The sequence below is a fragment of the Lampris incognitus genome, chromosome 20, assembly GCF_029633865.1.
Source record: "Lampris incognitus isolate fLamInc1 chromosome 20, fLamInc1.hap2, whole genome shotgun sequence".
Lineage (NCBI taxonomy): Eukaryota > Metazoa > Chordata > Actinopteri > Lampriformes > Lampridae > Lampris > Lampris incognitus.
In genome coordinates, this window is record NC_079230.1 from 14,447,659 (window position 1) to 14,474,583 (window position 26,925).

Below are 26,925 nucleotides of genomic sequence, written 5' to 3' on the forward strand. Positions count from 1 at the left end.
ATGACTGCATACAAATAGCCCTCCATGGCACATGTGTTGAGTTTCACTGTGTTAAACCATGTGTCATTCAGCACGACTGGCGCTTCTGATTGGCTGAGGAGGTCAGAACTGTGGAGATGAATGGTCTGTGTTTATGAAGTAGGTGGTGAGCTCTCCTTTTCCCTTCACGGTGATCACTCCTCTGTGGGTGACACTGTACCCTAGACTTTGGATCACCTGAGCCGTCTCTTCTGTCACCTGGGATGAAAGAGGGGAAAAAAACAGAAGGGGGAGAGAGAGAGATTTTTTTCTGCCAGTTCCAGTCAGTCATCCACTCATTAATTCATCAATCTTCAATGTCTTATAGTTTATTATCCATATGAATGTATACAGCATACATACGTATATATCAAATATGCTTTATCTCACCATCCATCCCTCTTTTCTGACCTGTATCTTGTCCAGGACTCCTGTGCTGTCCATCCTGCTGGCCACGTTGACAGAGTTCCCCCAGATGTCGTACTGAGGTTTGTGTGCTCCAATCACCCCCGCAATCACGGGCCCATGGTTTATTCCTACACAGAAAACAACAGAGATGAAAAGATGAGCTGAAACTAAACAATGGGCAGTCAACACAGCTTTAGTGTTGGGTTTTGAGAATTTTTTTTGCAAGAGTGAAAAAGTAGAGAGGGGCACAGAGTAGGGGAGACGCAAGTAATAACACTGTGGCAGAACTTAAAAATGTGTTTTTGTATTAAACTATTTGTGTCACACCCACACACAATCAGTTTTTCATTTTACAACAAGTGGACAAACCAATCCTGAGTTTGAAGCTGTTGAAGGAGTGTGTGTTGATGATTTCCAGTTTGCTCATTAGTGCAATGGCGAAGTCCACCATGCTGCGCACCTGACTGTAGGACATCTCATAGTCCTGTAGGGAGAGTCAAATAACACAATAATGTAAGACGGGATGCCGTCAGGTAATTGGTCAACCAGGTTATATTGGTATTGACATCTTTTTGAATTTCATCATCTCTTAACCAAAAGCATTTCAAAATACCCGAGCATTCAAAATCGATATCGTTTTGCTTAGCTTTATTCTCTTTGGTGCAATGGAATTTCGCATTATTTAGTGCATTAATGCATTTTAAAGGGCAATTCGAAGATACACCCTAGGATACACTGGGACATATCATCAGTGATGTTTCCTGAAATTCGTGGGTGTTTTGGGTCTTTCAATATCATAGACCCTTGCTCAGGCGACTCAGCTAGGGTTGATCAGGCCCTGACTTGTGTCCCAGCAGCATTGGCCCACAGATCACTCTTTCTGATCTAAAGCCATCTGGAGGCCCTCTCTGCAGCCTCCATGGTAGACTTGATGGCTTTCATTTTTGCAGCCCCAGTGATGCCAAGTAGAGTGTAGACCATGAACAGTGAGCGGCCAGCAAAGCCTCTACACTCAACTTCAGTGGGCTCACAACGCGCCTTCCAGCCTCTCCTCCGGCACTGATCCACCAGCTCCTGGTACCTGGACCACTTCCGCTCATTTGACTCTTTCATCCGGTCCTCCCAGGGAACTGTCAGCTCTATAAGGAGCACCTGCTTTGAAGAGGCTGATGATAGCACTACGTCTGGCCTCAATGAATTTGTCATAACGTGGTCCAGGAACCTGAGCTGTCCCCCGCCCCCGCCCCCCCAAGTCGATTCGCAGCTCCCAGTCTGACGCAGAGGTGAGGAGACCGGCTGCTGATCTGGGCTTTGACTGAGGCTGCACACCAGCCCTGACAAAGGCAATGCTCCCCTGTCCGTGGGCTTGCTTGTTGTTGGGACACGGCTTTGGAGATGGCCTCTGCGACTGTCTTCAGCACCTGGTCAGGCGGCCAGCGGTATCGGCCCTCCCCCAGGGTTGATGGGCAGCTGCTGAGGATGCAGGATGTAGGCGTAGTTCAGTCTAAGAAAATAGTCCCTACACGAAACTGCTCACAACAAGGTCTGTGGATTATCCTGAGTAACCGGGTCATGATTTCTGGAAAGAGACATTGCTGTTGAGTTTTTCAGAAGTCGTTTTTTGGTGCTTTGAGCACCACAAGCCGAGTGTCATCCAGTTTCATTGTATTCGAGAGAAGGCAGAAATCTCTACGGCCGATATCTCCAAAACTTGGCAACTCACATCAAAACAATCTAGATGGATACATAGCAATACAAGTGAGAGGAAAAACATGTAGTTTTGATTTTGGAGTGAACTGTCCCTTTAAGGACATCCTTGAGATGATGACTGGCTCATTCAGCAGGCTTTCACTACATCAAGAACTGTTTCTCACAGCAGTTCCACCAGTAATGCACGTTTGTTTGTACAAAGAGAGGAAAAATGTAGAAATTGTCCCAGAGTGGTGTTTGAACACATTTAGAACGAGGCCAACCTTTCGTCCATCCACTGCTGTTGGATTGGTCAGTCCTGCGGCTGCCATGTACGTACTGCCAATAGTCTTAATCTTCTCCACCCCACTGAACTTCGGCTTGGACAGAAGCTGGGCGACATATTCATAAGGAGGAAGGAGATGAGGAGAGAGAAATGATGAAGGGGACAGAAAAAGATTTTTTTTTTATGGATCCCCCCTTTTCTCCCCAATTGTATCCAACAACTTCCCCAACCTTCCGAGCCGTCCCGGTCACTGCTCCACCCCTTCTGCTGATCCGAGGAGGGCTGCAGACTACCACGTCTCCTCCAATACATGCGGAGTCACCAGCTGTTTCTTTTCACCTGACAGCGAGGAGTTTCGCCAGGGGGACGTAGTGCGTGGGAGGATCACGCTATTCCCCCCAGTTCCCCCTCCCCCCAGAACAGGAGCCCCAACTGACCAGAGGAGGCGCTAGTGCAGCGACCAGGACACATACCCACATCTGGCTTCCCACCCGCAGACACGGCTAATTGTGTCTGTAGAGACGCCCGGCCAAGCCGGAGGCAACACGGGGATTTGACCCGGCGATCCCTGTGTTGGTAGGCAACGGAATAGACCGCTCCACTACCCGATACCCTGGCTTGGACATATCTACCCCTAAGACCCCAAGGGTACAACTTGGAAAATGTTGGCAATCTGTGACTAATAACCCCCCCCCTCCCATCCAAATATACAACAACTGTCATCATGAAGCAAACAACTTCTAAGTCACCGTGCAGCTCAGTGGTTACCAGGAAAAGGCTGAAGGTAAAACTTTGCAGTGTGAGGGATGGCGACGCCAAAAAACAGCATGTGTGTTGTGCAAAATGGTCTTTTATGAATAAATGTAAAATGAAAAATAGTAATCAATAAATACATCAAGAAAATAAGGGGAGGGAAACAGGACACAGAAGTAAGGGAATGGGAAGTCTTTAATCTAGTAGTACATTTCCTGTCCTTAAGCAAAGACATCTCGAATGGCTGACATGATTCTGAAACCATTTACCCTCCTAATGTCCGCGTGTTATTCAGCAAATTAATGAACTTGTCAGCTGTTTTTCGAGTAAGCAGGGTTTTACAGCCTTATGCGGCATACCCTTCCTCTTACCTCGTCGAAGTCGGCGATGATCTCGTTGAGGAAGCGCAGACACTCCAGGCCATCTCTGTTGGCGCTGCTCTCGCTGTAAAACTCCTTGAACTGCGGCACCGAGGCGAACATCACACACACGCAGTCACATGACCGGCTGTACAGGTCCTGGAACAGCCAATCAGAGTCAGTGTTGAAACATTTCTGGCAGAAAGGCGTTTGCTTGAATGCCAGGGCACGTTGCCACTAGAGACCATGTTACCAGACATAGACTGCTGTTCAGAAAGTCACTGAATAAGCAACAGGATAGCATTAAGCTTGCAACATCGCTGTAATCTTTACTAAAATATGACATTGTTGGTGCCGTGGTGTTGCTGTGTGCAGACAAAGAGCAGGATTAAGGTGTCCGGGTATAGCGTAGCGGTCTATTCTGGTGCCCACCAACATGAGGATCACTGGTTCGAATCCCCGTGTTGCCCCTGGCTTGGCCGGGTGTCCTACAGACACAACTGGCTGTGTCTGCAGTGGGAAGCCGGATGTGGGTATGTGTCCTGTTTGCTGCACTAGCACCTCCTCTGGTTGGTCGGGGCATCTGTTCGGGGGGGGGGGGGATAGCGTGATCCTCCCACGTGCTACGTCCCCCTGGCGAAACTCCTCACTGTCAGGTGAAAAGAAGCGGCTGGTGACTCCACATGTATCGGAGGAGGCATGTGGTAGTCTGTAGCCCTCCCCGGATCGGCAGAGAGGGTAGGATAGCAACCGGGATAGCTAGGAAGAGTGGGGTAATTGGCTGGATATAATTGGGGGGAAAAAGTAGGAAAAATCCCCCCCTTCCCCCCAACAAAGAGCAGGATTAAAGGCTACAACAACCCCCAACAACTACGCGTCACTAATTTAGGCCTAGCTTCAAGAGAAATGGTAAATGGACTGCATTTCATACTGGGCTTTCCCAGCCACAACAGCCACTCAAAACACTTCACATTTAATGCCCCACATTCAGCCACACACAGACAGCGATGGGGGTGTCAGCCACGCAAGGTAACAACCCGCTCATCAGAAATACTTGTTAGCAATGGAGGAGCAAAGAAAAACCCAACCTCTTCCGCTTCGCCCAAACACAGCACATTACCTCGCCACACACATACAACCAGCAACCACAAAACGATCGGCTTACAATCCATCCTTGCAATCATTTAAAAAAAAAATGCTGAATCATCAGGATGCATCACCTACAACATGAGTGACAAAGATGGCCGCACATTTTATTTTACTTTGCTCGAGAAAGCAGTTCGGGAGGGCAGGACAGGAAGGTCACCCCCCCCACATGGCGGCCCCCGCGGTTACTACCTGATTGCGTATGGTTTTGCCCATGAAGAAGCAGGCCACGTGGAGGGGCAGGACATTCTGGAGGAGGAGCTTGTTGACGTTTTCCACAGTCTCCATCTCATCTCTCTCCAACTGGAAACAACGCTCCAGCAGGAACTCCGCACGGCAACCCAGCTCATCCTGCAAGAGACAGACAGACAGACAGACAGACAGACAGACAGACAGACAGATAGACAGACAGACAGAAAGGCAAAGAGACAAAAAGGGGGAGGGATGGGGCAGGGAGGAGAGATGGAAATAAAGGCATGGTTTTATAAAGTTTTGTTTAAAAGGTAGTTTGCCTCAAACTTTGGTCTCAGAAACTTCCATTAGTAAATGCAACGCCTCCTACCTGTCTAACCAGGATAAGACACGTGAAATAGAAGATAAACAGCCAAACTCCTGCCATGATCTTAGGATCCTTGAGGACACCAGGCCTGCAGGAACAGACACTCATAAAAACATGCACAACAGAAACAACATTCATGCCCCCCCCACACACACACACATACACTTCGAGAGCCTATTTTTTACATCTGACAGACTGATGGACAAACATCTAAGCCCCTTTTCTCCCCATGCCATGACCCCTCAGACCAGAGTATAGACAGTTCTTGAATAAGTGCTGGTAATCTGATTGTCTAGCCTCGGACTCACAATCTGCACTCTGCTTGACGAACAAAAGGCAGGACAGTGAAACCCTGGCTAAACAACACTCTGTCAATGGATTACCAGCTTCCTGACAGGCAGGAAACAAGAGGTGAGGCTGGGGGAAGTCACTTCTGGTATACGGACAGTCAGCACTGGTGCCCCCCCCCCCCAGGGATGTGTCCTCTCCCCACTGTTCTTCTCCCTCTACACCAATGACTGAACCGCTATGGAACTCAGCTGCTAAACCACTGAAGTTTGCAGACGATGCTACGGTTATCGGACTCATCTAGGATGGCGACAAGTCTGCACGTTGGTGGGAGGCTGAGTGGCTGGTGCTCTAGTGTAGTCAGAACAACTTGGAGATGAACATGAACACTTTAAGAGACACCCATCAGCCCTGCTCCCCCTCACAATATCCAACAGCCCTGTGTCAACTGTGGAGACCTTCAAGTTTCTGGGAACTACCATCTCCAAAGACCTGAAGTGGGGGACCAACATCAACTCCATCCTCAAAAAGACCCAGCAGAGAATGTTCTTTCTGCAGCAACTGGGGAAATGTGGTCTGCCACAGGAGCTGTTGAGCCAGTTCTGCATCGCAGTCATTGAATCTGTCCTGTGCACATCCATCACGGTCCGGTTCAGAGCAGCAACAAAACAGGATAGGAACAGACTGCAGTGAACAGTAAGGTCAGCAGAAAAGAAAATCACTGGTGCTCCCTGGCCCACCCTGCAGGACTTGTACACCTCTAGAGCCTGGACACAGGCTGGCAGAATCAGCACAGACCCCCCCCCCACACACACCCAGGGCACAGTCTGTTTGAACTCCTACCCTCTGGCAAGCACTAGATAGCAATGTGCACGAAACCCACCAGACACAGGAACAGTTTTTTCCCACAGGCCATCTCTCTCATGAACACTTAATCCCATAGTGCAATAATGGACACTTATTATGTAAATATGACACAATTTTTTAGCCTCCTCTGGTCAAGATATCTCACCTACATATACCTACGATGTGCACTACCTCTTTAAACCAGATGTGCAACACAAATTTTTGTGCAACACAAATGTACAATTGTAAATACACATTCAACTGCTGTATGCTGGTTACAATTATTACTGTTATTGTTGTGGTTGGAACACAGGTATATAATATAATACAATAACACAGATATATAATATTGTATGTAGTTGTGTGGTGGATGGTAGGTGACTATATAGTGTACACTTCTGGTACATTAGATGTTATAGTGTAATATAGTGGGAGTATACAGCATTGTATATGGACATGCTAGGTTGTGGCGTTGTGGTATGGTTTGTGGTATAGTGTATGGGAAATACAGTATATAAGCAATATGGTATATTATATGGGCACAGACTGTTGATTACTCAATCATACCAAGACTCTTCTTAGTAGCGACCTACCTGCTGTGCAAACATGCCTCCAATGTCCTGCTCTTGTTCCATTTTTTTCTTTTGTTTTTTTTCTTTTGTTTGTTCTTCTTTTTTTTTTTGTGGAAGTCTGCAAGTGCTGTGCCCTGCTGTGTACCGGAATCAAATTCCTTGTGTGCATGTAGGCACACTTGGCCAATAAAGCTGATTCGGACATGAATGACAGGTGAATGACTCATTTATGGAGCGGTTGGCTTCCTTCCGCCCACTGGGAGGAGAGGAAGGCTCCTCAGGTAACATTACATTGTGTGTGTGTGTGTGTGTGTGTGTGTGGATATAAATCATGGGTTTACATAACCTCACCTTCATGCTTGCATACACTTGATACTGTTTGTTACAGTTTTTGTTGTAATGTTATGTCACACTTGCTGTTCAGTTGATGCTTTTACCAAAACAACCTGAAGGCCTTGGTATACTGTTTACTCACACACACACACACACACACACACACACACACACACACACACACACACACACACACACACACACACACACACACACACACACACACACACACACACACACACACACACACACACGTGCTGGCATGAAAACATTCATATCAACGAGCTGGGGTGGAGAGTTGAAGACCCCATCAGTGATGGAGTGTTCTCCTGCACCATCTACCTGCTTGGTCCCATAACTCTGAATGAGAGCGTCCCCTACAGTTATGACAACAGCAGAGAAGGCTTGGGAGTGTGCAAATAAAGGAGAGAGAAAGTTGAGAAGTGTTGTGTCCTTCATTGTGTCTCACATGCCTTAATTAAGACTGTGCCCCTGCGTGTCTTTATTTATCATCACAGTTTTCATAAATCGGTACAATTATGGTAAAAATAAGTAGGAAGTAGCATCTGTTTCCTGTCTGTCTTCTGACTGAGGGGAACAGATGCCGTGCAGTCTGAATCATCCTCATCACTCTTGCTGGCACGAGTTGGTCAGTCAGAAAGCATTGCAAGGATGTTCTTCTGTCTTTGCTGGCCAACATGAGAGTTTGGAGGATTTAAGTCCAAACTTTGTTTTCAGACCAACAGTTAGATTCTATGAATATATGTATAATGTATATTTTTTTAGTTTTAAAAGGCTACCATCATTAATAATGATGTGATGGCTTGTTAATGCACACACAGGAATGAACCCCCATCCTACCCTCGGGCCTCATAGTGACTCAGCAAGTCCATACGCACTCCATTTAGAGGCATACCAGACTGAAACACATAAAACGGATGAAGAACCTATGCAGATCTGTGACGTCTTGTGTCCATCAGTAATACAAAAAGTTCGGCTCACCATGTTTGAGAAAAGGCAGGTGGAGCAAAACATGTAAACAAGGAAACTTGGATCCCGACGAACTTAAAATTCTTGCTACTGTTATTCTTGTTCACCGGCAAAATAATAGTATTAATCTACTTAATGCTGGGCATCCGGGTAGTGTGGCGGTCTATTCCATTGCCTACCAACATAGGGATCGCCGGTTCGAATCCCCGTGTTACCTCCGGCTTGGTCAGGCGTCCATACAGACACAATTGGCCGTGCACTGTCAGGTGAAAAGAAGCAGCTGGCGACTCCACATGTATCGGAGGAGGCATGTGGTAGTCTGCAGCCCTCCCTGGATCAGCAGAGGGGGTGGAGCAGAGACCGGGATGGTTCAGAAGAGTGGGGTAGCACAACTGGGGGGAAAAATGTAAAAAAAATTTTATTTTTTTTTACTTAATGCTGCGAAAGTACCACCACCTTATGTGAAGTTGTGTTAAAGTGAAACGAGTTGCTTCTCCATTTTGGAGAACAGTGAGCTGAGCTCCACCATCCATCTCCAACTGGATCAATCGATAGTCGCGTATATTTCAGTCTGAAAAAAGTCCAGCTGGTTTCAACTTTTGACACACATAAAAATATGGACCAATTTAAAAAAAAAGCTGGACAGCTCTCCATTCTCTCCGTCAACACATCGGCCCATAGACAACTCATTCACTCAGTCCGGTTTAGTAAGATACAAAATCTCGATTTGAGCTCAAACATCATTACTGCTGTCGTGTTCCACCACCTCTACTTGCACCTTGTCTTCACTTTCCCCCTCCGTCAAACGCAAACAACTTCTCAACATGCAGAAAATGTGCACCAAAGGCCCTTTGGCTGCCATATTACTGAATCCATACATGCAGTCTGAGACTCACTTGGTGTCGCTGTAGAGCAGGCTGATGAGGCATTCGGACCTCTGGGCGTAGACGTGAAGGAAGAGGACCAGGTAAACCACCACAGCCAGGGTCAGCAGGAGCGCTTTACCTGACATACACGTCCTGACGAACACCACCACCCCCAGCATGGCCAGCAGGCAGCAGTACAGGTAGTACTGGAGGTAAGAGCGGATGGCGATGTGGTGGGGTGGGGAAGAGGGGGAGAAAAGGAGTGGGTGATACATAGCGTGGGATGGAAGTTTATGGTATTTTGCGCACACTCATGTGTAGGGGAAAATGATTGCCCTGTGCAGACCGAGGTGAGGTTTTAAAAATAACAGATTTTAAAGATAAAGCATGACTATTAATCTGCATAATGGAAGTTACAATATGTAAAACTAAAATGCAAAAAAAAAAACCCAAAGCATGAAAAACGAAATGTTCCTTCCATTAAGTACTCACAGGAACAGTGTAAAGTTTCAGAGCCTCCAGCTCCGTCCTGTTGGTGGAGATGGAGGTGCAGTTGTTTCCTGGGATGAAGAACTGGGGGGAACATTAAGAGAAAATGCTGAAAAAAAGAGAGTGAAGGGAAAACTCCAGGAGTTCTGGAGGGGGGGGGGGCGCTCTGAGCGAATTTGAATGAGGACTTGAATTACACGAAACGGTACGACTTTTTCCATTTCCAAAACTGTAAAATAGCCAGGATAGCTTTACATGTTGGCCGTGTGTGTGTCTGGGAGTGGCGGTTTCATTTTCAATACGAGACACGTTGGACTCATAAAACGGTAGAGTTACTGCTTTTTGACTCATCAGCTATCCTTAACACTGGGCCCCCCTCTTAATGAGAGGCTTCACCCTCGACCCACCAACGGGGTCAAAGTTGAGGAGCAAGAGCCTCCTCCTCGCTTGGAGTGATTGCTGAAAAATAACTAAATAAAAAGTTTAAAAAAAAATGAATTAAAGAATAGATAGGTGGATGGACGGACCGAGAAAGAGGAGGGAAACCAACGTATCAGAAAAGTAAACAAAATAAACACAAAAGACACTCACAAAGTTCAGGATGGCCATGAGCAGGGTGATGAGCACACAGAGGCTGACCACAAGGAGCCGCAGCGCCGCCCTGGTGGTGACACCGCGCGACAGCCCCGATATCCACTGGACACTCAAAGGCATTTTAGAGCGCCACCTCTGAAACACACACACACACACACACACACACACGTTAGCCATCCATTGTCTGATGATAACATCCAACCATTATTAACGTGTTTAGTCGGTGATTTTATAGAAATGTATATTTCTATAGTTAGCATTTATGAGAAATGTATAGTATAGATTAGATTAGTTACAAACTACTAAAGCATGTAAGCAAATTCATAGAAAGGACAGCACACTGATGGACAGCACACTGATTAAAAAAAGAAGAGATGAAGTTGTGAGTTTGTGCCATCACAACACAACAGTGCTTATAGAAACAACTCAGCTCAAAAGAAGAAATGGCGTTGGAAACAACAAGCACGAGAGCGTTGAAACGAAAATGTCATGTCAAGACTCGACTGAAATGGCTGAATGAATGTGAAACACCAACGGTACACGGGAAGCTTCTTCTTAAGTGAGCCCGTTTACCTCCAGGTACCCGGTCCAGATGATGGACAGAAACAGCACCAGCACGGGGAAGGTCACGCCGTAGGACACGGCCATTTCAAAGTTCCTGCACGGGGGCGAGAAACACACCCTTCAAGTCTCGTGACTGAATGAGCGCACAGCAAGTGAATGAGTGACTCGACGAGTGAATAGCGGGGGGGAGCGAGAGGGAGAGGAAACAAGTGAACGAGTATGGGTGAATGGTGACGCCTGCTTGTATGTGGTGTATATTAAATAAAGTTTACCTTCAATAAAAATCCTTATGACTCATTTGGCTTGATTTTAAGTGAACAGGTCAATTTGACCCTGAACAGAAGAGGTGTCTCATCTCTACCAACATCCCCCCATGAAAAAAAAAAGTTTAAAAATATAAAACAAATGTACAAAAATTGATTATGTAATCCTAATAACCAATGTTTATTGGGACTTTTTTGGTTTCTGACAAGGGGTAATGTTGGCCATATGATGACGCGTAACTCACTTTTCTGAGACGAGCATCTGGACGGTGAAAAGAGTGACGAATATCAGAGTCAAGCAGCTCATTGACTGGTGTAAACCTGTCACCTCTGACAGCCGAAACTGTGAGAAACACACACACACACACACACACACACACACACACACACACACACACACACACTTAGAAACACCATCACCGTATGGGTAAACGTGTTGGATTTCAGACCACAGACAGCAGCTACCTGTTTTTCCAGACTCAGGTCATTGAACAACAGCGTCAGCCAGTTGAGTTTCTTTGCTCTCCTCCTGGTTTACACACAGCAGAGAGACAGCAGAGGAGGGAGGAAAACACGTAAATACAGTACAGGGATCAGTTCCAGTACCAGATACTCGACATTTGAACATAGAGCCAATATCCTCTCTGAGAAAATGATTCATGAAATCAAAGTAAAACAAATGTGAATAAAAAACACACACATTTCAGCTACAAGACTCCCCCCTCCTCCCTTTTTCTTCCCAATTGCATCCGGCCAATTACTCCACTCTTACGAGCCGTTCCCGGTCGCTGATCCACCCCCTCTGCCGATCCGGGGAGGGCTGCAGACTACCACATGCCTCCTCCGATGTAGGTGGAGTCGCCAGCCGCTTCTAGTGAGGAGTTTCGCCAGGGGGACGTAGCATGTGGGAGGATCACGCTATTCCCCCCAGTTCCCCCTCCCCTCCGAACAGGCGCCCTGACCAACCAGAGGAGGCGCTAGTGCGGCGATCAGGACACATACCCACATCCGGCTTCCCACCCACAGAGACGCCCGACCAAGCTGGAGGTAACACGGGGATTCGAACCAGGATCCAGGTAGGCAATGAAACAGCCCGCTACGCTACCCGGACGCCCCAACTACATGACATTTTAACACCACTTCCCTCTGAATTCCTTCCCACCCAGCGAGTTTCAGCACAGCTCACCGATTGTACTGCTTGTTTAGTAATAATTATTTTTGTAATATCCTCTACCCTGTACCAATATCAATAAGAATAAGAATAAATTACTCAATATATGTGGGAAAATAAGCTTCTGAAGAAAAACGATTACAACCACCATGACTCCTCACCCTGCAGCCTCCAGTGTGTCCAGGGACCCCCGAACTCCATCATCCAGCACCAAACTGCAGCAAAACGACATCACTTTCATAAGACAGCGCTCTATTGTTACCGATAGACACGACATGCATTTTGCTGATTTACTGGCCCCGTATTCAGCAACACGTAATAATGAGCTTTCCAGAAAGAAAACAAATTATCTCTCAGGCATTTGCTTTGCTGTGTCAATACAAAACCACGTGCCGTGGCACCTAACGACACCTCTCGGCTGTCCAAATCCCTGCAAAGTGCAGCCGTGACAGAAAGCCCTTCATTCTGGTCCTGTATTGTTAACACCCCCCATAACGATTTCAGCCCGGTATCACGAGATTTTGTGTCATATTCACAAAATTTGATCTATGAAATCGTGCTGGGGGACACGATGTCACTGAAATTTTCTTGTCCAGCACCACAAAGTTGTATCCGATGCATTCCTATGGGCCAAGTTTTTCTTGCGCGAGTCACGTTATCAAGATGCTGGCTCTGGCTGGTCTGGCCTCCCGGGAGAATGCCGGTCACTTACATATAATTGAAAACACAAAAACTACCCTAACCCTAACCACCGTAGTTTTTTGTGTTTTCAGATATATGTAAGATTGTGACTATGACATGAAATCTCGCGGTACCTGGTTGCAATTTAGGGAGAGAAAATTCAACATGGAGAACAGCTAAGGAAGGTAAACACAATGTGAGCCAGTTATTTACACAGAGGACTTCATCAAAGAATAGCTGAAAGGAGCTTACCCTCCGGGGCTGTTCTGAGTGAGTGGTCTCTCCTGCAAACAAGCAAACACACACCCACACACCCACACACACACACACAATTTCAAGGCTCTATTCTATTCCCCTATGTTATTTCTTCTCATTTCTTTTTAGAAGTTATTTGCATCTCATTCTGTATTTCTTTTTTTTGGTTTGGATTCCCCCCCCCCTTTTTCTCCCCAGTTGTACTTGGCCAATTACCCCACTCTTCCGAGCCGTCCCAGTCGCTGCTCCACCCCCTCTGCCGATCCAGGGAGGGCTGGAGACTACCACATGCCTCCTCCCATACATGTGGAGTCGCCAGCCGCATCTTTTCACCTGACAGGAAGGAGTTTCGCCAGGGGAATGTAGCGCGCGGGAGGATCACGCCATTCCCCCCAGTTCCCCCTCCTCCCTGAACAGGCGCCCCGACCAACCAGAGGAGGCGCTAGTGCAGCAACAAGGACACATACCCTCATCTGGCTTCCCACCCGCAGACACGGCCAATTGTGTTTGTAGGGATGCCCAACCAAGCCGGAGATAACACGGGGATTCGAACCAGCGATCCCCGTGTTGGTAGGCAACGGAATAGACCGCCACGCCACCCGGACACCCTAGCATACATTTTCACTCGCATCCTTGCTTTAATATCCATGACCAACTAAAGCAAGAAGAAAAAAGGAGGGACAGACTCATACCTCCGATAGCTGCGATTGGTTAACAACACCATAGGCGACTGACTGGGTGGAGGGTGTGGCCTCTGGGTTGCTGAGGTCAGCGAAGGGGTGGATGGTCTGCCAGGACTGCAGGTACTGCGACATGCGGACCGACGCCCGCTGCCTGCTCTCACTTGATGCCAGCGTGTTTTTCTGAAATCAAGATGCAAATGGATTTTTATGTAAAAAGCTTGAGGAATATAAATGTAAAAAATTACACATATCTCACAGAACGCAAAGTATGCAATCCGATTTAAGTGTTTGACTGTGATTCTTAAAACAGTTACTACATCATGTGTTTTCATCTCAATAAAGTGTATGCATTGCAAGTGCAGCTGACCCATCACGAATTGGATTGTGTTACTTCGACTTCACAAAAACTAGTCCTCTCTGAATTAGTGATGAACGTTTTTTTTGTTTTGTTTTGTTAATAGATGTGAGACATTACTTTCTTTTAAAAAAAACTGTTCTCATCCACGAACGTCAATGGGATGGTCAAATACAAACAAGTTTTTTTCTTTTTTGCATATACTTGAAGGAACTTTTCCCATGGAAGAGTAGCAAATGGCAATTATCATCAAATTGTAATAAATGCAAGGCCAGAACACAACTGCATCGTACAACCAAGTGACACATACACATGATCAGTACACACCCACCTCTACTGGCCTCTTTGTAAGACTGTGTTTCTTATTGGGGTCTATCACCAAGTAGGTTTTCCTGCTCTTGAGAAGAGCGTCCCGGGTCCCCCCATTTCCATTCTCTACTTGATACGCGCCATTCAAATGCTGCAGTGTCTCCTCTGTGATGTGGACTCTCCTGAAAAGGCAGGCACCATTTTTATACCATCCATCCATTCATCCATCCATTATCCAAGCCGCTTATCCTACTCAGGGTCGCAGGGGTGCTGGAGCCTAACCCAGCAGTCACACCCTGGACAGGCCGCCAGTCCATCACAGGGCCAACACACACACACACACACACATCTAGGGACAATTTAGCATGGCCAATTCACCTGATCTACATGTCTTTGGACTGTGGGAAGAAACCGGAATACCCGGAGGAAACCCACGCAGACACGGAGAGAACCTGCAAACCATTTTCATACCATCCGGACATAATGCTGATGATAATAATAATAATAATAATAACTTGAACAATGAAAACTAGGCACAAATAAATAGTTGGGGAATTCCCACTGCTGCCTTTCACACCACACCTCATCCATTCTTGTCCTTTTCCATGACATCATCACCAGCACCAAATGACTCATTCTGACTTGTGTTAGCACACATCAGTGACACAAGGTGGGCAAACAATGATCTCAAATCAGTGGTAATTACACAGCAAACAACCACCAATCAAAACAAATAGATTTTCATGAAGGCATTCATTCTTATTTTTTCTTAGCTTAGCAGATCATAGCTTCTATATCTTATGATATTTTGATACTACTAACTATGATGTACAGCATAAAACTGTCTCATAAGAGTTTAGGTAACCCTGAAAAAGATATAAAAGGAGGTATCTGAGTAAAGGCAGGTCTGCGATCTATTACGTCCCTGTTGCGTTTAGCACATAGCATCACTTAGTCTCATTCTCACATTGCGAAAGTCATAAGCAGCCAATGACACTAGCTCACCCAGGAAGTCCTCCAGACTCCATGTGATTGGCCAAGGTCACGTCATGTGACCACACGTCATACTGCCACTTCTGCAAGCCAATCACGCCACAGAGCACGTTGCCGGTGTGAACGCCCACCCGCATGCTGATGTCAACGCCAGTGGCCTCACGCAGTTTGCTGCAGGGAGGTCAGAGGATCATCAGAGTCAAAATCAGAAGGCTATACTGGTACACCCTGTCATGTCCCTCTACCTCAGGCGTGTATGTAGATAACCTGCTAACATCTGTTTCAGCATCTCTGATATCCTCTCTGCACCATTGCATTTTATCACCTCCTATTTCACCTGTATATAGTCAATCCTTGTGTATACATCTGAAGGTTGTTGTGTTGTAGTGTTATTATTCTGTTAAGTATACTGAGAGAGCCACAAAACCGGAGTCAAATTCCATATAGTGCAAACCTACGTGGTCCATAAACATGATTCTGATTATCTTTTTAAAGACCTCGGCATAAACCTGGAGACACTAATAAAGAGATTGAGTTTCACAGGACATACCAACACATGGTGCAATCACAAATTGACCTCAGATGCAGTGTAGAGAGACAGTGTGACATATATGATGGGTTGTAGACTTTACACTATAACATATCACTAAGCATAGAGAGTTAATATTCTGTATGCATGAGCTTTCAAGTAAAATGATGCAGTATAGTTTTTCAGCTTCAGAAGGATAAAAAATGAGTGGTTAGGGGCATCCGGGTAGCGTAGCGGTGTATTCCGTTGCCTACCAACACGGGGATCAACGGTTCGAATCCCCATGTTAAATCCAGCTTGGTTGGGCGTCCCTACAGACACAATTGGCTGTGTCTGTGGGTGGGAAGCTGGATGTGGGTATGTGTCCTGGTCTCTGCGTTAGTGCCTCCTCTAGTCAGTCGGAGCGCCTGTTTGGGGGGAGGGGGAACTGTGGGGAATAGCGTGATCCTCCCACATACTACGTTCCCCTGGTGAAACTCCTCACTGTCAGGTTAAAAGAAGCGGCTGGCGACTCCACATGTATCGGAGGAGGCATGTGGTAGTCTCCAGCCCTCCCTGGATCGGCAGAGGGGGTGGAGCAGCGACCGGGACAGCTCGGAAGAGTGGGCTAATTGGCCGGATACAATTGGGGAGAAAAAGGGGGAAAAATACAAACAAAAAAAAAGGTGGTTATGAAGTGCACGGGTCTATCATGTCTTAAAAGGAAGTTGTGCTGGGAAAAGAGAAGTAAACTGGGAGCACCAGAGACTCCCATCATCTTTAATGTAAAAAGTTATGACCCAGTTGTTGTCCATAACAGATGGGAGGGGGAAAAAAGAACAAGAGAAGAAAGCAGAAAACAGAACAGAGCAAACCAACCTAGTGAGTTCGAATTAAAACTGTCACTGTTTAAAAAAAAAATAGAAAAGAAAAGAAAGGAAAAAAAGAATGACAGAGAGACTCACTTAATGGCAGTGCACATGTCCAGTCCCATCTGAACACAGTTCCTGGCGTGGGTGGGGATAGGGTCCGGCAGGCCAGACACACAGTAGTAGCAGTCTCCCAGGATCTTAATGCGCAGACACTCATTCCTCTGCCAGGAGAAACGACAGAAATACACAGATAGAGAGAGACAGACAGACAGACAGACAGAAATACACAGATAGAGACAGACAGACAGACAGATGGACAAAAAGGCACGACACAAGCAAGGACTTGGGGAAAAGTAAAACAGAGGGAAGGAGGGAAATACAGAGCACAGGGCGACTGTATGAGAGCAATGACATGATGCTTCCTTCCAATCCAGCAGATAATAGTGTGCTATAAAAAAATCAAGCCTTACACTTGTTGTCTCATATTCGCCATTAATTAGCTTCATCTCTATCTTTGATTCGTTTTGTTGATACACTGCAGTGGTTTAAGTCTTACAACGAATGTTTATTTAGCTGGCGTTGTGTTGTATAGTGAGACTCTCACCTTGGCGATGTCGTCAAACCTGCCAAAGAGCTTGTTCAGCACGGCCACCAGCTCCTCGGGGGTGCAGGTGCTGGCCAGCTTGGTGAAGCCGACAATGTCTGCATACAAGATGCTGTGAAGTTCCACAGACAGACAGTCACACACACATGCATGCATGAGCATACACACACACACACACACACACACACACACACACACACACACACACACACACACACACACACATTATTGCTTTGTCTTTTAGCACTGTTGTTACCTACAACTGTGTTTTGAGCTACGAGCATGGAATTGGTCTGAAAATGTGTTTTCTAGATCACTCCAAACTTGGTAATTGTGATCTTATGTTTTCCTCTTAGTTATTACTGACAGCTCTTCACATTAAGTGCAGCAGCAGAACAGGTTCAGAAGTACAAACTACAGATGGATCGGAGTGCGAGAGAGAGAGAGAAAGAGAGAGACAGCGAGCAAGAGAGAGAGAGCAAGCGAGAGAGAGCGCAAGAGAGAGAGAGCAAGCAAAAGAGCAGGCGAGAGAAAAAGCAAGAGAGAGAGCGATAGAGCAAGCAAGTGAGAGAGAGAGCAAGCGAGAGAGAGCGCAAGAGAGAGAGCGAGCAAGCAAGCGAAAGAGCAAGCGAGAGAAAGAGCAAGAGAGAGAGCGATAGAGCGAGCAAGCGAGAGAGAGAGCAAGCGAGAGAGAGCGAGCACGCGAGAGAGAGAGAATTTTGAATTTTATAACAAGTCTTTATTTAACAGAAAATTTTAACAAAAAACAGACTTGAGATCTTTCTAAACATATAAACAATACTTGTCAAATTACAAACACTCGATATGCATCTTTTAACAATCCCAAAAAAAATCATTCAACAACAACTCAAAACGTGAAAAAACAGGTAAGGCCCCTTTTATCCGAGCTCTGCAGAAAAAAAAACGGCTCATCCTTTATGGTCGAACACAGCACCCCTTTATAACATCACAATGTTGTGAATGCGTCCATATCTTTCATCGCCTTGTAATAACTGAAATCTACTCTTATCCTGGCCTTGACCATCCTGCTAAACAACAGTTCAACATGACATTCTATACAGAGAGAGAGAGAGAGAGAGAGAGAGAGAGAGAGAGAGAGAGAGAGAGAGAGAGAGAGAGAGAGAGAGACGTAGTGTGCTCGGACAAGATTCCTTTCAGTGTTGAATGGTGACGTCAAAGAGAAGGGGGTAACTCATAAATGAATGAAACAGAGCTGCTGGGGGAAAGAGGAAAGTTTTTCCAAGGATAAAGTAAAGTAAAGTAAAGGAGAGGAGAAGATGATTGCAGTGGAGTGCAATAGGGTGAGCTTCTTTCTGTATCTGCTGAGAGGATGAAGCAAACTCACATTCCAGCTGCTGTTAAAAAAAAGAAAAAGAAGAAGAAATGTGTCGTATCACCTGACGTCTTTGTGCTGCCGTATGTAGAGGCTGTGAAAGTTGTGGAAGCTGGGCTCGTTCTCCTCGATGCCCTTGGGCTTGGACAGCCTCTTTATCACCTCCGTTTTCAGCTCCACGGCGATGTACTTGGGTAACACCGACAGCAGGAGCTTTTCCTGTTACCACGGGAACACACAGGACATGCTTGTGTGTGTGTGTGTGTGTGTGTGTGTAATTACAGGGGATTAGATGAGGGAGCGTCATGATTGAATGTTTGGAATTTTATGTACGAGTTATTGGATTGCTGATCTACATCAGCAATGGCCTATTTTCATAGGGAAAACAGACTGTTGTAAAAAAAACCCAGGCAGCCATCGAAAGCCTAACCGAACTGATGCTGTATTTACCTTGTAGATGACGTTTCCGCTACTTGTTTACCTAAAGCGAATGGCGTCCATTTTGGCTCGAGTGAATGATTAATCTATTGGGCTAATAGCCTGGAAAGCATACAGCAACCCATCCCCAGCTGAACCTTTAGGATCACGGCAGTGATGCTCATAATAATAAAATAAATAAATAAATAAATAAAATAATGACTTTACATAGAGAGTGACTGAGAGCAAGTGCGTGAGAAAGGAGTGGATTAGATTATAGTTTTTAATTTTCATTCTCCGTTGACTGCTTTTAAAGTGCTTATCTTCTGCGTGTGATTGTATTAATTTGTCTTTTCCCCCCTCCCCCTTTTTCTCCCCAATCGTACCCATCATATTACCCCACTTTTCCAAGCCGTCCCGGTCGCTGCTCCACCCCCTCTGCTGATTCGGGGAGGGCTGCAGACTACCACATGCCTCCTCCGATACATGTGGAGTCGCCAGGCGCTTCTTTTCACCTGACAGTGAGGAGTTTCACCAGGGGGACGTAGCATGTGGGAGGGTCACGCTATTCCCCCCAGTCCCCCCCCCCCGAACAGGCACCCCGACTGCCAGAGAAAGCGCTAGTGCAGCGACCAGGACACATACCCACTTCCAGCTTCCTACCCACAGACACGGCGAATTGTGTCTGTAGGGATGCCTGACCAAGCTAGAGGTAACACGGGGATTCGAACTGGGATCCCCGTGTTGGTGGGCAACGGAATAGACCGCTACGCTACCCGGACGCCCTGTCTGTTCCTTTCAAATAAAAAGCACTTTGAACTGTAATTCATCCACCTGAGATGAGGTGGGCTTGTCTGGAAGCGGGTGACCTTACTTGTTGGTACTTCTTTATCTCTTTCTGGGACCGCATGGTGCTGAACTCCTCTTTCTTCTGGTTGGATATCCTGCGAGCATGCTCAGTCATCCACAGGTGAAACAGCCCAACGCAGTTCACACATAACAATAAAACTGCATTGGCCACCAGCTGAGGTTGGAGGTGTCAAAGGCAGGGAAGGAGGAGGTGACCGGCATATGTTTTGAGAGGAGATGAAGAAAAAAAAAACAGAGAGGAGAGGAGTCATTCATACATGTTCAAATATCCACTATTAGGGCTGTCTTCAATCAAGAGAGAGTGTATGGTTCCTCACTGGGGAAGTCTTAAGTAGACTTATGTTGCTTCACTGTGGTTTTCATTATGTCTGTGTCGCCCCCCCCCCCCATTTTCTCCCCAATTGTACTTAGCTAATCACCCTATTTTCCGAGCCGTCCCGATCTCTGCTCCACCCACTCTGCCGATCCGGGGTGGGCTGCAGACTACCACGTCTCCTTTGATACATGTGGAGTCGCCAGTCGCTTCTTTTCATCTGACAGTGAGGAGTTTCACCGGGGGAATGTAGCATGTGGGAGGATCACACTATTCCCCCCAGTTCTGCCCTGACCAACCAGAGGAGGCACTAGTGCAGCGACCAGGACACATACTCACATCCGACTTCCTACCCACAGACATGGCCCATTGTGTCTGTAGGTACGCCCAACCAAGCCAGAGGTAACATGGGGATTCGAACCGGGATTCCTGTGTTGGTAGGCAACGGAATAGACCGCTACGCGACCCGGATGCCCAGTGTTTCTTTTCTACTTTCGTTCTTCCCTGCAGGCCCAAATGCAGCAACCGCACTAGCAGTGGACACGTGAATGAGAAAATGAACCTCAAATCTATCGTCTATCGTCTTTCATAACCTCTTCTCTCATCTTAACCTTAATCTCGTCCATTAACCCTTACAAAACAACAGAAAAAGAGATGACCGCAGTTTGCCTTTAGCACAATGTTTAATTTACTACCACACTCGAGTACGGAGTACTACAATCCGAAACGACAAACTGGAAATTCAGTGGAAATGTATGACACTGCTGTCCAAAACAATCACACACAAAAGCCTTTGTGTTGACTGACCTCTACTGCAGACCATACATTTGAATGTTATATGGCACATGCAAACATGCCGATCCACCTTTCACTCATTTGCAAGCATTTGCCTGCAACACTTCCGCCTGAAGATGGAGGCTGTGCACATGTCCTGGTTGCACCATTGCTAATAGCACACGGGCACCAGGAAGCAAAGCTGCCTACTTTAATGCCTGGAAGGCCCCAAAGGCGTACTCTGTTAGCTTAAATCTGATGAGAAGAAGCTAGGCTTGGGTAATACTAATACTATATCCTGTATGTATTCCTGTTGCATGTGTGTTTTGTATATGTTTTTGATAATGCTGTTTGCTTGTCTACATGCTTTTGATAAGGTTTTTTACATCTTTTTCAAAAATGCAATAAAAAAAAAAGCAAAGACAACTGCATGTTAAATTCTTCTGGTTGCAAACTCAGCCACAGGTAAAAACTCAGCCACATTTAGCCAGCAGCTGTTGCTGTTATGCAGCCGTTTGTCGGCTTTTCTGCATGTTCAGTGCATGTGTGTCACCTGGACGGCCAGGTCTGGAGTCTGCGGGCTCGTGACGGGGACGTAGACGCTGATGATGATGATGTGAGACAAACTGGTGCCTATCCCCACCATAAGGGCCCAGCCCAGGGAGAGAGGCAGCACCGTGTATACACTCACAGAGAGGAAAAGGAAAAACGCCACCTGTGGGGGGAGAGAGAATGAGAGGAAGGGAGATCTAATTCTTTCTATCATTTCTTTATGTCACAAAGGAAACCAGAAAGGTGACACAAATGGCGCCTTGCCTCAGGAAGGAACACATACACAACTAAGCGCTAGTTTCTGCTGTGTACCTCAACTTAGGACTTCAGATATTACCCACAAATCACAGAGGCAGGAAAGATGAAGAGTTGAGCAATTACAAAATAGAGGAATCTCAATTAAAATGCAGCATTTCCTTTTTTCCACTTTAGAAATTACACATTTTGGGAAGTACAGTGTGTGCGTGAGGGTGAGAGAGAGAGAGAGAGCGAGAGAGAGTGAGAGAGAGAGCACAATGGGAAAGAGGCAGAGAAAGAAGGAGAAAGGGATGGAAGACAGAATGGGACAGAGAAAGGAAGAGAAAAAGGGATGTGGCTAAGAGGAGAACAGATAGAGATGGAAGGAGAAAAGGCAGAGAAAGGGATGAAGAAGGTAAGACTGAATGACGACGAGAGAGGGAGGAAGAGAGTGACGGAGAGACTTTGGGAAAAAGAAAAGCTTGGAGAGAAATAATTTACCCAGTGTTTCAAAAGTGATGTAATCTCAGTGCAGTGACATCACAGTCTTGCAAACAAAGGGTTTTGATCAGGTAATACTTCCAAGAATCTTCTGTAACAAGCCAATTACTGAGAACACTGACAGCAAGCGTCAGTTTCATTTCCACTGTCTTAATTTGGAGCGTGGCTGTGCAGAACACCATCCCTACCAATACATATGAATACACATAGCGAGGCAGCATTAAATGGAGAAGGCGGGGCTAATTGGGAGAGGCGGAGCTAAAGGTCTTCGCACTCCTAAGAGTTGTTTGACCACAATGACGGATTAAAAAAAAATCCTGTGACAAATTTGGACGTCTACCACCGAATTAACTTATCTCTCTCTCTCTCTCTCTCTCTCTCTCTCTCTCTCTCTCTCTCTCTCTCTCTCTCTCTCACACACACACACACACACACACACACACACACACACACACACACACACACACACACACACACACACAATTCAGACAAACTAATATAAATACTACCTTACAGAGGCAAGGAGATGCACACGCAAACTCGCTCAAATATATACACAAGCACACACAGAGCCACAAAATCAATCGGCTCTGTGCATAAACATAGTCCACTGACTTCCGGTTTCTACTGCGGCAGTCATACGAGCTTCTTGTTTGTTGGGTGTGTCTTACTACTACTACTTTCGGCTGCTCCCGTTAGGGGTCGCCACAGAGGATCATCCGTTTCCATCTCTTCCTGTCCTCTGCATCTTCCTCTGTCACACCAGCCACCTGCATGTCCTCCCTCACCACATCCATAAACCTTCTCTTTGGCCTTCCTCTTGTCCTCTTCCCTGGCAGCTCCATATTAAGCATCCTTCTCCCAATATACCCAGCATCTCTCCTCCACACATGTCCAAGCCATCTCAATCTTGCCTCTCTTGCTTTGTCTCCAAACCGTCCAACCTGAGCGGTCCCTCTAATATACTCTTTCCTAATCCTGTCCCTCTTCATCACTCCCAATGAACATTTTAGCATCTTCAACTCTGCCACCTTCAGCTCCGCCTCCTACACACTCCTGGCGTGTGCTATTGACAAGGGCATATTTTTCGCGATGCCTGTAAGATTTACCATGGATAAATGTCAACGACATGCACAGAATTGTCGACAAACTTCCACCTGCACCTACCAGCAAACGGGTGAAACGTTTTAAGTTGTACATATCAAGTTACGTCCACAATTATGAGGACGAACGGACGGACGGACGCCCGTTGTCAATAGCACACGCCAACACAGGAAATTGGGCTGCACTAGAAACCGGAAGTCAGTGGACTACAGTTTTGCACAGATATGCTTACAAGCACACACAAAGTGACGCACAACGCAGATTTACACACGCGCACACACACATCTGCGGACTCTCTCACTTCCTATACCTGCTCCCAGGCAGAGATCGGTCCTCCTGTGAAGATGAAGACTATGGAGGTGATATAGAGCGTCCCCCAGACAAACAGCGCTAGGGCTCCTCCACATCGCCTCACCGTGGCCAGCCAGGGCAGACAGACGAGGAGGGCGGTGCCCAGGCTCAGCACCACGCACACCACCGACAGCGCACCCACGTGGATGGTAATGTTCTGTATCGGGAGAGGATGGAGGTTAGCTAGCATGTCTACGCATACAGACAAAACTGTGCATGCAGCGCCGACAGGGTGCATACACTAAGGTTTTATTTAAGGTGATAGCAGAGTAACCACGTTCTACATGGACACACATATACACACACTCACATACACATCCAGCACAAGTATTGTTTGCCAGACAGAGGTGAGAAGTACTGTGCACATATATGCACTTTTACCTGTATGATGAGCGCGCACACACACACACGCACGCACGCACACACAAACACACACACACACACACACACACAGGCAGGCATAAACGCACACACGGATGAAGTTCTGAACACGAAGCCTGCAACCAACAGAATTTTTGAAATTTCTTCTCTAGTAATTATTTCCCTTTAGAATAACACTAGGTAGGTTACAGTAGGGGTCGGCAACCTATGACACGCGTGCCCACGGTGGCTCACGAGGCCATTAACACGGACACGCGGTGCAATTCAATAAACATCTTTTTAATATACTTTTTAAAAACATTTTGATATGAAATATAGCCTAACGGTGAACTAAAGCAACAATACGATTTAAAATAACACTGAAATAATCAGTCTCAAAATACGCCGCTTTTTTGACAGCAAGAGAGCGCACACAAGTGACGTCATCTATCACCCCCCCCATCAGCGGTTACAGCGGTAGTGACAATGTAGCATAGCTAGCTAGCTCTCTGTTTTGCCTTATGTCAAGAACAACTGATGATGGCAGAAGCAAATGAATTCGGATTTATTTCGCGAAAGGACCGAGCTGTATGCACACACTGCCGCGAACATGTTGTTTGTCGAACTTCAAGTGTAAAACTTGATTTTGAAACAAGGCGCGAGAAAAACTTCAAAAGATAAGGCAGTGGCCCAGTATGGGGAGCAAAGCGGCGTGTGCCGCCAAAAACCAAGCTACAGAGGGCAGCTATAACGCCGCAGAGTGCATTGCTTAACACCGGGGGCCATCCTCAGGTGGAGAGGAGATATCTAGATCTATATCGTTTAGCGCTGTGGTCTCACAGCAAGAAGGTCCTGGATTCGAACCCCGGGGGTTGTCCAACCTTGGGGGGGGGGGGTCATCCCAGATCGTCCTCTGTGTGGAGTTTGCATGTTCTCCCCGTGTCTGCGGTGGGGTTTCTCCGGGTGCTCCGGTTTCCCCCACCATCAGAAAGACATGCATGTTAGGGTTAATACTCCTGTCTGTGCCCCTGGCCGAGGCATGGCAAGACGAAGCGGAGTTGGTCCACCCGGGTGCTGCACGGCGGCTGCCCACTGCTCCTAGCTACACAGCTAGGATGGGTCAAATGTAGGGAAGTAATTTCCCCAAGGGGATTAATCAAGTAGTAAAACAAACAAACAAACAAACAAAACACTTGTATCAAAAGATGCGTCGGTATTGTGTGTGGATGTAAACGACGTTTTAAGTCTAGCAGTGGTTACCAGATGTTGCTGCAAACAAGGGTGGCATTAAATCGGCAAGATTGATTTTATTTTCTTTTGTGCCCTAGTCATTTTTATGCGTACACGTGTACGTCTGCGTGCGTGCGTGCGTGCGTGTGGAGTGCAGATCTTTTGGTATGCAGAATCTAGACGGGAGACAAGCAGCAGCAATAAATGAATAAATATATAAATGCTCATTATGAAAAATGAGCTGGCACTTGGGTGTGATTTTTTTTTTAAACTCTGTAAACTGGCGCGGGACAGCCAAAATGTTGCCGACCCCTAGCTTAGAGTTTGAGCAAATGTCATCAGCAAATGAGAATTCAAGTGGACAAAAGCTACGTTAAACAACATCCAAGATCTCTCTCTCTCTTTCTCTCACCCTGCCGGTGGTGGGTATGAGGATGATGATGGTAATGCAGAAGCCCATGGCCAGCAGCAGTCCGGTCAGCATCGCTGGGGTCTCCTCTACACACTGCAGAAAGCCCCTCTGCACCGTCCTATAGCAGCAACACACGCTCTCGCTCACGCTCCGCCTAGATTTGACACTTGGCACATCCTTATCCCCGTGTCCCAAATCCAAGGCACCTCTCTCCCCCTCACGTGTGACCCTACAGCTGCCCCCCGTCTGGATGAGCGAGATGCGTGCGTGGCTGTGACCAGTCTCGGAGGAGCCGTGGCTGCTTTTTAAGCGTTGTGCTTGCGATTTAGCGAAATCTCCGCTATCACTGTCTGCTGTTGTGGGGTTAATGAGTTCACCACACGGCTCTCCACTGAGCTTGGGGATAATGGAAAGAGAGTCCGAGTTGACTTTTTCTAAGGGGCTTGTGCCGAGTTTAAAACAATCATCATCACACGTGTCAGCGCTGAAACTAGTGCAGGCATAGTTATGGTAGGATTTTGTGCTGTTGTACTCCGAGTCTTTGGCGCCCATTCTTTCAGCTGAGGTAGCGCTCTGTGTTGTCAACCAATCAGAGGAAGGGTTGACGGTAGCCTCATCCGCAGTGGATGGGGACACATGTGAAACCCTGAATGCTGAATGGGACGTGAGAGGCTCCGGGGCCAGCGCTGTTTTAGCCACGCCGACCTCTGCACAAGGCCAGGGTCCATCAGTCACTGGATTGCTCGCCGCCAGCCCGCCAGCGGCCCCGTCCACATGAGATTTGATATCATACCCGATGATCCCATTGCCATTTCCCTGCAAGACGTCGACGTCGCAGCTTTCTGCTCCGCTTTTGGCGAGCTGGGACTTTGCGCCGCCTGTCGAGCTAGTAAGGTCTGCAAACTCATGCATGCTGTCTGGCTGCGAGGGGGCCTGGGATACCTCCTCCTCCTCATTGTCCCCGCTCACCAAATTTCCTCCAGAGTTGCCCTGCAT

The 26,925-nt window shown here is 46.8% G+C and overlaps 1 protein-coding gene across 1 annotated transcript; it reads right to left on the minus strand.

Moving 5' to 3' along the window:
- Nucleotides 1–96: 96 nt before the first annotated feature.
- On the minus strand, nucleotides 97–26,925 carry LOC130131010 (adenylate cyclase type 4-like). The gene is made up of 24 exons (XM_056300869.1): nucleotides 25,930–26,925; nucleotides 23,887–24,084; nucleotides 21,736–21,897; nucleotides 20,100–20,249; nucleotides 18,873–19,027; nucleotides 17,455–17,566; nucleotides 16,944–17,071; nucleotides 15,483–15,641; nucleotides 14,506–14,659; nucleotides 13,866–13,993; nucleotides 12,356–12,409; nucleotides 11,489–11,552; nucleotides 11,269–11,366; nucleotides 10,770–10,854; nucleotides 10,194–10,331; nucleotides 9,606–9,686; nucleotides 9,144–9,319; nucleotides 5,222–5,306; nucleotides 4,852–5,010; nucleotides 3,526–3,672; nucleotides 2,400–2,507; nucleotides 796–910; nucleotides 430–554; nucleotides 97–237 (listed from the first exon to the last, which is right to left on the minus strand). Exons 1-24 carry the CDS (start codon nucleotides 26,923–26,925, stop codon nucleotides 103–105), a joined length of 3,912 nt encoding a protein of 1,303 aa, XP_056156844.1. The 3' UTR covers nucleotides 97–102.

Bases quoted from the DNA above. Each gene is read 5' to 3' on its own strand.
- LOC130131010 (XM_056300869.1), bottom strand. From the start codon at position 26,925: ATGCAGGGCAACTCTGGAGGAAATTTGGTGAGCGGGGACAATGAGGAG. The intron at 14,660-15,482 runs GTGAGCTAGTGT...CTGCCTTTTCAG, and splicing joins GAGTCTGGAGGACTTCCTGG to GAGAGTCCACATCACAGAGG. The intron at 13,994-14,505 runs GTAGAGGTGGGT...TCTTGATTTCAG, and splicing joins ACAGTCTTACAAAGAGGCCA to AAAAACACGCTGGCATCAAG.